This window comes from Ovis aries, chromosome 3 (assembly GCF_016772045.2).
Source record: "Ovis aries strain OAR_USU_Benz2616 breed Rambouillet chromosome 3, ARS-UI_Ramb_v3.0, whole genome shotgun sequence".
Classification (NCBI taxonomy): Eukaryota; Metazoa; Chordata; class Mammalia; order Artiodactyla; family Bovidae; genus Ovis; species Ovis aries.
The window spans coordinates 112347481-112362174 of NC_056056.1; the positions used below are offsets into that span (position 1 = coordinate 112347481).

General features: G+C 37.9%; 2 protein-coding genes across 16 annotated transcripts in view; one reads left to right on the plus strand and one right to left on the minus strand.

The window, feature by feature from the left end:
- Positions 1-14694, minus strand: part of OSBPL8 (oxysterol binding protein like 8) — a 168604-nt gene that overhangs the window by 25069 nt on the left and 128841 nt on the right. For all 15 annotated transcript variants that reach the window (XM_042246538.2, XM_042246535.2, XM_042246539.2 and 12 more), the window contains 7 exons: positions 13770-13973; positions 12252-12336; positions 10201-10372; positions 7340-7577; positions 6602-6786; positions 3098-3179; positions 2719-2817 (listed from right to left, as the gene is read on the minus strand). In XM_042246538.2, the coding sequence (XP_042102472.1) occupies positions 2719-2817; positions 3098-3179; positions 6602-6786; positions 7340-7577; positions 10201-10372; positions 12252-12336; positions 13770-13973 (1065 nt within the window). The remainder of the gene's footprint in view (positions 1-2718; positions 2818-3097; positions 3180-6601; positions 6787-7339; positions 7578-10200; positions 10373-12251; positions 12337-13769; positions 13974-14694) is intronic.
- Positions 1045-2347, plus strand: LOC101123362 (phosphatidylethanolamine-binding protein 1-like). The gene has a single exon (XM_042246541.2). The coding sequence runs from the start codon at positions 1113-1115 to the stop codon at positions 1674-1676; it is 564 nt and encodes a 187-aa protein (XP_042102475.1). The 5' UTR covers positions 1045-1112; the 3' UTR covers positions 1677-2347.

Below are 14694 nucleotides of genomic sequence, written 5' to 3' on the forward strand. Positions count from 1 at the left end.
TAGGCTGTAAGGCAGCGTGTATCTTGATGTGTGCGCATCTCTCTCAAATCATTAGCTCTGAATAGCCAGCTTCCATGTTGTGAACAACTATGGAGAGGCCCATGTGATAAGGTACTGACCTCCTCTCAAGAGCCATGTGATGACCTTGGAAGCAGAATCCTTCAGCCCAGAAGCCTTCAGAAGATTGCAAAGCTGGCTGACATCTTGACCTCAACCTCAGGAGAGATCCTGAGCCAGAACCACCCAGCTAAACAGCTCTCAGATTCCTAACCTTATTATACGAAATAATAACTGTTTGTTGTCTTAAGCCATTATGTTTTAATTTGTTATACAGCAATGAATAACTAATACAGTGGCTATTCTTCATGTAGATTACCGAATAGACTTAAGAATCTAACAAAAGCTTTAACAAATATGTCATTTTAATAATATTTTGATACATATACATCTTAAGGTTTCTAAAATGAGCCAAAGATAAAGTTAATCACTTCTTAAGCTTCTCAACTCAGTGAAGAATTATAGCAAACTAAAATGCAATCATTTAAAAAACTAATACAGATAAAGTGCTTTCAATCTGAGGAGTACATCAAAATTTATTGGGAAGACAAAGGTTTCTCAAGTAACACATTGTATTCTCATCCTCCTTACACTCCCTATATGAAAGATAAGCAGGCCAGAATTTATTTAGATGAGTATCTGGGAAGAAACAGGGTTGGAGAATTAAATTTAAAATAATGAGGCAAAAAAGTACAGTATCAGGTTATCTAATTGTGAATGCACAGATCAGACCACTGTGGAGTGCTTACAAAGGCAGGGGAGCGCAAGTCGCTCAGTCGTATCTGACTCAGCGGCCCCATGGACTACACGGTCCACGGAATTCTCCAGGCCAGAACACTGGAGTGGGTAGCTGTTCCCTTCTCCAGGGGACCTTCCCAAACCAGGGATCGACTTCAGGTCTCTCACATTGCAGGCGGATTCTTTACCAGCTGAGCCACCAGGGAAGCCCCAAAAGGCCAGCAATGTGAGATAAATTTAGAAAGAGATGGACAGTGTGCAGACTGCTGTGAGTCCACAAGCCACTTTCTCTGCTGTCTGACCCGCTCGGCTCCGCGATGCTGGTGGACCTCAGCAAGTGGTCCGGGCCTCTGAGCCTGCAGGAAGTGGATGAGCGGCCGCAGCACCCGCTGCAGGTCAAATACGGTGGGGCAGAGGTCGACGCACTGGGCGAAGTGCTGACACCCACCCAGGTTAAGAACCGGCCCACCAGCATTACATGGGATGGCCTTGATCCAGGTAAACTGTACACCTTGGTCTTGACAGATCCGGATGCTCCCAGCAGGAAGGACCCCAAATACAGGGAATGGCACCATTTCCTGGTGGTCAACATGAAGGGCAACAACATCAGCAGTGGCACGGTTCTCTCCGATTATGTGGGCTCTGGGCCTCCCAAGGGCACAGGCCTGCACCGCTATGTCTGGCTGGTTTACGAGCAGGAAGGACCACTGAAGTGTGACGAGCCCATTCTCAGCAACCGATCTGGAGACCACCGTGGCAAATTAAAGGTGGCCTCTTTCCGCAAAAAGTATGAGCTTGGGACCCCAGTGGCCGGCACGTGTTGCCAGGCCGAATGGGATGATTATGTGCCCAAGCTCTACGAGCAGCTGTCTGGGAAGTAGAGGAGATGGACACTGTCCCAGAGTTCCCAAACAGTGTTTCAGTTTAGTGATGCATGTAGATTTTCCTCCATCTCTCCGCCCAAGCCCTGAGCGGTCAGATTTAGATTTAGGGTGACTTTTCTTTCCTTCTGCCTGTATCGTATAATTTTAGGGGGGTTATGTTTTGATCAAATTTGAACTCCGTTTTGGTGGGGGATTCTTTGGTACTATGATGCAGTTTATCAAAATGTTAATACAAGAACAACAACCCAGACGTTAAAGAAGAAAAAAAATTCTGGTAAAAGACCAGGTCTGCAGTATTAAAACAGAACTTCAAAGAATCTTTAAGGGAGGTTGAAAACAAAAAAGAGATTGATTGCCTCTGCCTTTGTGAGCCTGAGCACAGAACTGTGTGTGAAGGCACCTACTGGCATGTATTTTCACGGCTCTGTCTCACCAAGACAACCAGGGGCCTGCATGTCCACTAACCCCCAACATCTCAGGCTGGTTACTGCGTGTCAGTGTCCCGCTACGGCTCCTTTAAAGAGCAATACTGGAAAAAGCTCCATAGAAGAAGTTGCTTTGCTGTTAAAGCCTGGCCATCTAGGTGAGCAGCACGGCTGGGTAAGAGGTTATCAGAATCTGAAAGTCTGTGCTTGTTAAATTGATCACTCTTTGGTTTAAAAAAGAAAGCCGAAAAAAAAAATAAATAAATAAAATATTTAAAAAAAAAAGAGAGAGAGAGAGATGGAGGACTCTGACTGTTAGAGAAATGGGTTCAAATTTGATTCAGGAATCGGAGAACCACTGAAGTATCTGGCCCAAAGAGAAAACACAGAGCAAAGCAAGAAAAATAAAGACGTATTTTTGATCACAGGATTCTATGACTGTAAGAGAATATGGTATTTTGTAGTAGTCAGTATTAAGAGGTTAAATGCTTATCAAATGTTCACTAATAAGAAAGGTTAATCAACAGTGAGTTTACTGAGTTAATATTTTCTCTAAAAAAACAAAATCTTAACTTCCAAATCAGTTTTTCTTCTATAACAAGCATTTCTAATACCTGTTCAGCAATATAAAAAGTTTTGCTGTTTGTTCTGGGATGAATCCACAAACAACGGAAAGTCTCACCGAGTATAGGATTATAAGGTTTCTTCAGTCCCTAGTAAAAAACATACAAGTTTCAAATCATAAACATGGAAGATTCAAAGTACTAACTTAAACCAGTCAAGATGGGCTTAACTGTATCATCTGAGAATTATCCTTATAAAATTATAATGACATGAAATAAAACTAAATGACTTCAATCAGAATATAGGTCTAAACAAGTATTCTGCAATTTTGCTAATTGAAAGCGGGCTTGCAGTGTAATTATTCATAAATAATCTAAGATAAGCCCCCCAAAATATATAAGGCTAAAGAAAGTAAAACATAAACACTACCTTTGGCTTTTTATAGAATCCTGACAAATACCATTTCACTACTCTCTTCAAACGGAAATAAGGATTTTCTTCAAGAGCAGCCCTAAAAAACAAAATGATAGCATGCAAAAATTTTATAGAACATATCACAAAGTCTCCCTAATATTAATGAAGCCAACAACTGAATATGAAATGATAGGAAAGTATACAATTCATATTTAAAACAGACGGTAAAAGTAACCATGTCAATCAGTATGCAAGAATCATTTTGCATAATCTAGTTATTTTTCTCCCCCTTTTTCTTATTATTTGATATCCTGCCCCAGCCTCTGCTTAAGTAGTTTTTGAAAACTCTCTAAACCAAGGTTTCTCAACTGGGGTTCTATAGAACCCCATATATTGCCAGGAGTTCTATTTGAAATTGTGATTGAAAAAAATAAAAATAGAATCTGAGATTCACACACTTCGTGATCCCTAGCATTTGCAATGCTGAAGCAATGGCCAAGCAGTCTTGCTAATGATTTCATTAGAAGTCTTTGGTCCTTTATGTCAGAAAAGGACCATGCGCACTTGATCTAGTCTATTTTCAGCTGGTGATGTTAATTAGAAGTGATCAACAGTAGCTGGTGAGTGCTACAGTACCTCAGCCTCTTTCATGAAATTGCCTCTCTGAAGCACATGACTATGTGCCCTTTTAGTCCCTAGTATAAAATGCAGAAGTTTCAAATCACCAATATGGAAGACAAAATAATTTATATCAATCAAAAAGGTTTTAACCCCATCTTTAGACTTGAATCTCCCCTATTTGCTACCAACTGATTTTCCAGAGTTATTTAATAACTACCAATTTAATAGATAAAGACAATTTTCATTTTAAAAGAGAGTTTTAGAAGCTATGACTCACCTGTCCCCTTGCCCTTCTGTTATTGCTGGAACATAGTAAAACACTGATTGTGTTGTTTTTCAGAAGTCTATCTGAGAAGTTTCATATATATATATATGTATATATATACACACACACACACACACACACACACAAACATAGCAATTTAACTATTTATACTACTCCCTTTAAGCATGTCTAAAGGTCCAATATGGTGATTTTTGAGATGCAGTGTGAGGTGGAGGAGGCTAGGCCTAGGCTTGCTGACAACTGTGCCAACTTAAAGTTGTTGAACTTTTCGGGAGTTATCCCTCTGATTGTGCTCTTCTTTTCTTGCTTTAACTTCTCTTGTGAAGTTTATTTAAAACTTTACATGCATGTACATAGTTCACTCCAAAGCAATATAAAAAAGTATACAGTCTTGCCATTGCCCCACTGCTCCATGTTCTTCCGACTTAACCTACCATAGGCAACTTTCTTTTTAAGATGTTTCTTTTTATGCACAGTTTTCTTAAAGTATAAGGAAGCAAATATAATATATAGCCTTTTTCTCTAAAGGGGAGAGGAAACAATGCATTCTTTTGTACTTTGCTTTTTTTTTTTACACACACACATAAAATCCTGATGATCCCTCTAAATCAGTCTACAGAGCTCTTCCTTAGTGTGGATACACCATACATTACTTAACCAGTCAACTGTGGCTGGACACTTGAGTTATCCAATCTTTTGCTATTTCAAGCCCTGCCACCACAATTTTGTATGTGTATCATTTTGTATATGTAGAGTTGTATCTGTAGGAGTTATTCTCAGACGTAGGATTACTGCATCAAAGGACTGAATGCATTGACATAATTTTGGTAAATACTGCCAGGTTTCTTTCAAAGGCACCATGCAAGTCTGGATGAGCCAGCAGCAGTCTACGAGCGCCTGCTGCCCCACACAACCTCCCCAACACTGTGTGTTGCCTGAAGTACAATCTCTCAATTTGGGGAAATGGGCATCTCTCAAGATCTTATTGAGATTCATAGGAACCTGCCTCATATTCTGAGAGAAATAAGTGTCTGGGGTAGATAAAAGAAAGGAGAACTGAGGTATAAGAACATTTAGATTTTTGGTCAATGAGATGGATGGAAAAATAGATCTTCCTACGGTTTGAATTTGAACTTTTCTTATTTAAAGTTAAGTTTACATGTTTAAGGACGTGTCTCTATTGTGTGTGTCGGTCACTCAGTCATGTCCAACTCTCTGTGACCCCATGGACTGTAGCCCATCAGGCCCCTCTGTCCGTGGGATTCTCCAGGCAAGAGTACTGTAGTGGGTAGCCATTCCCTTCTCCAGGGGATCGTCCTGACTCAGGGACTGAACCCGGGTCTTACGCATTGCAGGCAGATTCTTTACCACCTGAGCCACCGGGGAAGCCTTAAGAATCTGCCTGCAGTGCAAGAGACCTGGGATCGATCCCTGGGTTGGAAAGATCCCCTGGAGAAGGGAATGGTTACCCACGCCAGTATTCTTGCCTGCAGAATTCTTTGTTCCTATACTTCATTTTTAAACTGCCTGGTCATTTCTTCCGCTCTTTTTCCTATTAAGTTATTGATCATTTTCATGCACTGGTTTAGAACTCTTTTTATTTTAGGGAGCTTAACACTTAATGTATGACTTAATTTACAAAAATCTCCCACAGTTTTATAAATTATCCTTTGAATCAGCTTATGCTTTTTTTCCTTGCAATATTCATTAATAAACTAATTCACTAATAAACTGAATACAGATACTGATGAAGAATCTAAAAATCAGGTCACAAGGCCAGAACCTTGTATCTCAGAAAACACAGCTCCTTGAAACTGCTGCTGAAATGGGGGTAGCAGGTGGAACCTTGAAAAGTATGGTTCTCCAAGAAATGGCTGGGAAGGAGGCAGGTAGATCCTCCTCCACCTCTTTCAGGCCTGCCTTTTTCAGAATTACACCCAGGATCAGCTGGCAGGAAGAAAAACAAAGAGAGTGGGGATTTATGCCACGAGCCAGCAATTGGCAGGGTGTTCCGGATGCAGTAAGCTGCACACGCCTTATTGCGTACAGAGAGGATAAGCACAAACACAAGCAGAAACCCTAGGACAGGACCTGCACGAGGACTCAGATGAGAACAGAGAATGCCAGCCAGCTCTCCCCGTGAGGGGTTAGTACACAGGTCAGGATCCTCTGAGGGCAGTGCTGTCAAGGCAGAGGCAGAATTCCTGTCTTCCTCAAGCTTGCAATCACCCCATTTGACCTCATAAATTGAAACATCACAGCAAAGCATTAAACATACTTATTAAGGTCAATTATCCTAGTGGTGGAGAAGAGAGAACAGGATCTCATCAGAGCTTGAGTTGGGTACGGCATAACATGTCTGACACTCTGTGACCCCATGGACAGCCTACTAGGTTCCTCTGTCCATGGGATTCTCCAGGCAAGAGTACTGAAGCGGGCTGCCATTTCCTTCTTCAGGGGATCTTCCCGATCCGGGGATCAAACCCAGGTTTCCTGCACTGTGGGCAGACACTTTACCATCTAAGCCACCGGGGAAACCAACAACTGAAATTAGCACTCTGAAAAATCTCTAAAACCATAAAGCATCTCTTAAGAAATGAGAATTTACTTACTCAGATAGGAAATCTGCATGATAGTAGTAATCTGAAAGTTTATCCAGGAAAGAACGGGGTTCCAAAATAAATGTAGGCAGGACCACCCTGGATAGATCCATGCCAGGACGAACTTGTTTCAGCAAAGTCCAGATAAGGCTTTTATTTTCTTCAGATACAGTTTCTGTTTGAGATGCCTCCCCTGCCTTTTGCAATTAACAAAAAATACTGAAATACTGTATTCATTTCAGACGCATGGATATGTATATAGATAAGACAGCTAATGCAGAAAAAAAATAATTTACTACAGGATTATTCTGAGCATTCTCAAAATGTGAAAATAACCCATTAGGCAATTAGTCAATAGCTATAAAATTTAGTAAAAGGGTAGTTGCAAGAGACACTGAAGTGAATGATATTTTCAAAGAATCCATTATAAAAAATATCATAGTCTATTTAGACTATGTTTACTTCTATGCCTTAGCAACAAGAAAATTATAAATTCACACTTCCCTGCAGTTTACTTTGTATCTGGCAATAATATCAAGGAGTATCTTATTTCAAAAGAAAACCTGAAGATAATATAAACTTTAAATTCAATATACTATATTGGCATCTGTATATGTTTAGCTGTTTAAAATAAGTATTATATGAATACTATTCTCTTTTAGGAAAATAAGCAATAAGTCATACAAATATCTTCAATTTCATCTATAAGTTCACAGAAAGTAAAAACCTTTGAACATCACAAGCTGTTACCTCTCCGAGTTCTTCATGGCTCTGCTCAGTGTAGGTGGTCTCCTTTAAAGGCTCGACAGGCTCAGGCTCGATGTATGAGTCATCCTGCCTTTCTGACGTGTCTGTGTCGCTTTCCTCACTCTTCCCCATCACCTCATTGTCAGACTCATCATGCTCTTGATCGTTTTCTTTATCAGATTTATCAGAATACATATCTTGGTCCTTAAAATGCTGTCGTTCAATTTCACTATCATTTAACCTTAAGGGAAAGAATCATTAGCAGGAAGGATAAAGGAGGTTAAGGATATTTAATTTATAAGTAAGTATGATATGTAACACTTACTGAGAATTTACTGTGTGCTGGACACCATTCTAAGTGTTTTATATATACAGTTTAACTCATTTAATTGTAAAAATGCCCTATGAGATAAGTAAAATGATTCTTCTCACTTCACAGATAAATGGGGGCATAGAGAAACAAAACCTTGGAAAATATTAAAAGATGACACTCTAAGCTCTTTACTTCTCTATCCTTTAGGTCTAAAGTTTTCAAAATAAAAATTTTAGACTATTTCTTGCTATAATTTTTTCTTAGTTTTACAAACATCACTTGAATGTTTGAATCAACCTATCACTTCTGGTCTGAAGAAAAACTTCAGGTCAAGACCACCAGATTCTCAAGTGAACACAAATGAATTATGACTTTCTACCTGTGAAGGTCTCCAAATTTACTCATAATAATTCCAAAAATAAAGGAGAAAACATATGAGGCAATTATGTTGATTTAATACTTGAATGATAAGTTTAACCTTGGAAAAAAATCCAGGAAGAATTAGAAATGGAAATTTCAGCTTAAGGAAATGAACTTTCAGCCTAAAATTGTTAAACTGCTATATCCAACCTTATTCTTACTTACATGATTAGGGTTGCTAATCTGCATAAAAATGAAATAATTAAACAAATCATTTCCAAAATCAATTTTTTTTTAGAAATTTCTTATTTGACAAAGTACCTGTGCGTTTCATTTGGTATGAAAATTTTATAAAGCTCTTTACAAATGACTACATGGTGCCATTATATATGACTGATACTTGAATAATGCTGAGGTAGGTAACAGGCCCTAGAAGCTCCATTTGATTCTTATTTTAGTGTCTATTTTTAAAAATCTTCCTACGTTTAATCAGAGAACTCCTAATACAAATTCATTTTTTGAATACTTGCTATTTCCTTTCTTATCCTTTACAGTCAAATATTCCTAAAGAACACTAAGCCTAAAGTTCCTGTCTTTGCTTTCTTACCATTCAGTCTCTCCTTTACCCCTCACAGTGTGGTTTTTACTTTCCCTTCTATTTTGTTTTATCCTCTCTCCCCCTTTGGCAAGCTATCCAGTTCCAAGACTTCATCATCACTTCTATTTGATGATTTCCCGTGCTTGCTTTTACATGCTTGGCTGACCATCTATATGTCCAGAAACCACTGCTTCTTCAACATGTCCAGCATTTGTATGATCCAATTACATACAAAGAAAAGAGGCTCAAAAATTTTTAATGAATACATATGTGAAGCAGATGAATTTTTAAGATCCCTACATAAGAGTATTTAAGGATTACCTGGTATTCAATAAGACCAGGGGAAGAGGCCCCCGCAAAAACCCATTCCTGTATCAGCTGCACCTCCCTCCCCCACATCCTGTCTCATTCAAGCTCCTATACCTGGATAAAACAAAGCTACGCTGCTCAGTCACTCCAGGTGTGTCTGACGCTTTGTGACCCTATGGATTGTAGCCTGCCAGGCTCCTCTATCCATGGGATTCTACAGGCAAGAACACTGGAGTGGGTTGCCATTTCCTTTTCCAAAAATAAAGCTACAGGTTACATTAATAGATCTACAAAGAAAGCATGTAAAAGATCAGGTAATGGTAGTTTTAAAAGAGAGTAAAGAAAAACAGTCAAAAGAAAATGAAGGAAAAAGTTCAGTTCCGGTTACAGGGAGGAGAGGAGAGAAGCCGCTCAACTTTGAGGAGAATAACCTCAATGCCGAAATGAGTAAGCAACTACAGAGAAGCCGAGGGTTGGGCCAGGGAGGAAACGGGGAGGTCCATTTCCCTCGCAAAGCAACGGAAGAGATCTGAACCACAGGGACCCTCTGAACCTCTTCTTTCCTTGGAGAAACATTGTTTTACTATTAACTACAACAAATGCTTCAGGGGAAAAAAAAACAAAAATAGGATTCAGTTCACACTTGAAATACCATGTAACAGAAGAATTCCACAAACACCAAGTAGAATAAGCCAAGTCCCATTTAAAACAAAACAAAACAAAACAAAACAACAGTGTTATAGAACAGCAATAGAAGGATGATTGCATCTCATTTTTATAAGGCAAGAAAGGCTTCACATATAGTATTGGAGATTGAGACTGGCCTTGAAGAAGACACAGGAGTATGATAGAAAAAAAGCAAGGAGGACTAGAAATCATTCTTAATGGAGGGAACACCATACACAAAGACAAGATTGTTAATATGGTTATATTTAGCAAAGAACAAGTAATTCACATTCGCTAGAATCAAAGAACTTTCTACACCTCATCGTAGCAACTAAACAAATTTTAAACCAGGCCATAGGGGTTTAATGGAGTAGGAAATGGTAACCCACTCCAGTATTCTTGCCTGGAAAATTCCATGGACAGAGGAGCCACGGGGTTGCGGTCCATGGGGTTGCAAAGGGTCAGACATGACTGAGTGCCTGAGCAAGCACACAAAGGGGTTTGAAGCAGACAAGTTTCAGTCCTAAATATCATACAAAAATTCTCGGCTTGCCGACTGACCTAGTGAATAACACAGTCTTGAAAATAATCACCATAGGAGTGGCAATATCTACTTACTGGAAATTGTCACCACTGTGGAGATTGTTAGCACGTAATAAGCCATACAGGGTCACATGTGTGCTCTCTGATGAGATGCTCAGGTCATGTTCTTTCCCTTCCCTGATCATTGTACGTTTAAGAAGACTAGAACATTTCAAAGCCAACTCCAAAGCATCCATCCAGCACCTCCCTAGAAGAATGCAGATTCAAAAGCAGTGTAACTCAAGGAACTAGAAAAACTAGCATCCAACAATTTATCACAGTTAACTTTTGAACATATTATTTCTCTCAGAAACATGTACTATAAAAGCTAATTAGAATATGAAATTCTTCCAGGATTGCTTAATGCAATTCTTCAGTATAATAAATGCTTTTTTGCATTCTAAATATCTAGAACCACTGGTAAATAAATAGCATTAATGCACATTAGGATATATACTTAATCTAAAATAAGTGTACTTAATTTTTAAAACCTTCTAATGTTAATACATAGTATAATTTGAAGATACCAAAAAGGTACATAAAATATACCTAAGAACTACGTTTCTACTAGGAAAAAAACTAATATTTTATTGTTGCTAAGACATCTATTCCAGGTTTAGCACCTCAATTTTAAGTCAGAAAAATTCCTGTACAAATAATGTTATTGTCATATTAGTCAGGAGAAACATTAACAACTTAATTTTTTAATGTGTGGTTGACTATATATATTTTTTTAAATTTTATTTTATATTGGACGATAGTTGATGGGGTCACACAGAGTCGGACACGACTGAAGTGACTTAGCAGTCAGCAGCATAGTTGATTTACAATGTTGTTTTCCAGTGTACAACAAAGTGATTCAGCTGTACATATACAAATATCTCTTCTTTTTCAAAACCTTTTCCCATTTAGGTTGTTATAGAATGTTGAGCAGAGTTCCCTGTGCCATTCAGTAGGTCCTTGTTTGTTATCCTTTTTAAATACAGGAGTGTGTACATGTCGATCCCAAACTCCCAATTCAGTCCTCCTCTCCTACTAACTATTTTTGAAATTAAAATTCAGAACAAGACAGGGAAAGAGACACAGATGTGTATAGCGGACTTTTGGACTCAGAGGGAGAGGGAGAGGGTGGGATGATTTGGGAGAATGACATTCTAACATGTATACTATCATGTGAATAGAATCGCCAGTCTATGTCTGACGCAGGATGCAGCATGCTTGGGGCTGGTGCATGGGGATGACCCAGAGAGATGTTATGGGGAGGGATGTGGGAGGGGGGTTCATGTTTGGGAACGCATGTAAGAATTAAAGATTTTAAAATTTAAAAATAAAAACTAAAAAAAAAAAATAAAATTCAGAACAATATTAGCAGAAAAAAATGTTAATTGCTCTGAGAAGTCATATATATTTGTTTCAAGATATGCTAAAAAATCAGCCAAATAAATCATTTTCATAATGAAAACACATGCATATGATATTTTAATTTAAAAAATAACCATCTAGTGAAAGGAAACTTTAGAAGGTTACATAAGCTAAGATGGTCTAAACTATAAAACATAAAAGTTGGGGAAAAAAATCCATTACCAGTTATTAAGGTTTTAAAGATGACTTGCTCTCATATAAGTTATACCCTCCCTATGTTTGCCTCAGGAAGTAAATATTAAGTACATAAGAGAAGCTCGAATTTGAATGTCTTATGTAAAGAAAAACAATGCACGTGGTGTCTCATGTTAACATTTAATGATAAAATATAAATACTATTAAATGTACTTCTAAAATGACAAAACAATGAATTACCACAGACAACACTAGCCAAGCCAAGAGAGTGTTGATATGTCATGAAAGATGAAGTGGAAACTCCAGGCTGCTAATTTATCACTCAATATACAATGCTTCCTTTCTATCAGATTTCCCTGCTTGTCAATCAAGTTGATGATATAAATACTTAGTGTTCTAAATAATTTATGATTGTAATACCTTTACTGACATTCCATACTAAAGACAAATTTCCCAAAGGAAAACACAGTCATATATGAAATAAACCCTTAAAAATGAGGATCGAAATCCAATCCATTATTTCTATTTACCATCTGACTCTGAAGTGGCTCGGATGATCAAATAACTGCTAGGTAAGGGCTGAGTTATTGATCCAACTGCTTCACCTTTTGGACCCTTAAAAAGCAAAATAACAATTAAATGGTGTATAGTATTATGAGATTTCAACTTTATATTATGCATTATATCTGTAATAAACTAAGTAAGGCATAGATTATAATTTTTAAAAGCAAGCAAGCGTTAATTTCATGCTTCTTGAGAGCAAATGCCAAGCAGTCAGGAAAGCTTTCCTCTTCCACCAAACTTAACTTCCTTACCAGAAAACTGAATTTATAGTTAACACTTAATATTATCTCTGCAGATGGTTTACATATTTTTAAAAAGCCTAAAATTTAACATACTAGACCAAATTTTAATTTAATGGAGAATTTCCACACTACAAAAACTACTAGCTAAGAAATACTAAATTTCTGGAAGCCTAAAGAAACAGCTGGAAATATAAGAAAGAGAGAAATGAACTTTTACTAGGTCTGGGGAAAAATAATTTTTTAAGTTGTCAAAGAATAAAACGGATTTTAAGAAGCATACACCTCAGGAAGTAAGGAGGAACATTCAAAATGAAAAAAGTAGAAACAAATCAATATGATTTCAACAAATCCTACAGTATCCCCTGGGTGTTTTCAAATGGCTTTATAATTTACAGTTCAGTTCCTAGAACACTATAGGGTAAGCCCATGAGTCAAATTGCCTGGGTTTCAATCTTGTATGACTCCATACTAGAAAAACTACTTAAGTAACTTCTTTAGGCCTCAATCTCTTTATCTGGGTAATAGGAGAAATTTGTATCCTCCTTACAGGTAGGAGAATTTAAAAAAAGATTCCATATAGTATGCTGAAAAGAGTCCCTGACACAAAGCAGAAATTTACAAACATTATTCTGTTCCTATTCATAGGAGTGACCACAGTCATGCTTTTTAGTTATAAAAGCATTAGAGCTCCATCTTCCAAGAAAGCTGCCTCTCAAGAGTAAATAAGACCCCTTCTGCTTACAGGCTTCCAGTCACAAGTTTACATCCCTGCAGGAAAGACCACCAAAAGAAAAGGCAGCTTCTGTTCTAGGGAGTCTGACAAATTGATCAAGAGAAAAACAGTCACAGCAAACCAGATACACTATTACAAAGCAAAGCTAGTAATTGCAAACTAAAAGAATAGTAGAAACAATCCCCACAGACAAGAGAGAATAGGGTACAACATAAATTTGAGAAACATTTTCTGGAGAAATTTTTAAGTTTGATCTTAATTAAAATAAAATAAAATAAAATAAAAATGAAGTTAAAAAAAAAAGTTTGATCTTAGAGGTAAAATAAACTAAGCACTACGGTGCACATTTCACTGTGGGCAGAGACAGGAGGAGGAACAACGGGGCTGCGGACAGAAAGAAAGCTCTGGCAGAGGACAGCAACCGCTCGCCAGCCACTCACTGACGTGGCTCAGCTCTACTCACAGACTGTCACCCTTACTTTTCGCCTGTGTAACAAGTGCTTACTTACCTTCACTGCCCAAATAGACTGCTCCAGAGGATGGAAAAGTTTAAAACAGAAGCCATCCTTTTTTGATGGACGTTCAATGATCTCACAGGCATTCAGAAGGACTGTTCCTACCCACTGACCGTTTTTCTGGGTTTTATAGATCAGCAACACACCGGGTTTCAACACACACCACAATTTAGTCCAGCTCTTTAGGGTACCACGAATCTACAAAAAGATAAGTTTATTTTAAGAAATAAAGGTCTGTTTTTTTGCTTCACAAGGTACTAAATGAATAGAGGCAAATAGGGTGTTTTACTCTAAAATTTTCAAACAATGTACATTTTAAATTCACTAGATGTATATTCGTTAAGCTACTAATTAGCCAGCACTACAAATAAATGTGAAAACAGCACGGCTGCTACTTCCAAGGAACTTAAATTCTAGTGGGAGACTGCATCACATCAACATTTTCAAAAGAATCCTGTTTCCTGGCCAGGTCAGGGGCCATTAAAACATACTTTCCTAGTACCGAGATCTGGAGCTTAAAGATTAGTAAGTAGAGCCAATGTAAGTCCACAGGTGTTTTCAGAATAGTAGGCAAGAAGACCTCAGTACTACTTGAACTGTCAAGGAAATACCACTAGACTCCCATTTTAGTAAGAGGACTTCCATGACAGATCTCACAAAGATTTTAGTTTGAAGGCTGTACCTACCCCTGGGGAAAGAGAAAAGCTTTTCAGGGCTGGGGTGATTTTTAGGTGAAAGCCGGGTACTGAAACTTTCTGGGAGTCAGGGTCTTACAAGATCATTCTCAAAGTTAGCATTAGTCTAAAAAATTCCTACCAAATATCCTACAAATAATAGTGATACAGAGAATAGAGTGACTAGGATGATAGAAATGGAAATAAAAATAAGTAGGAATAACCAGAGGCTAAAAGAATAAGAT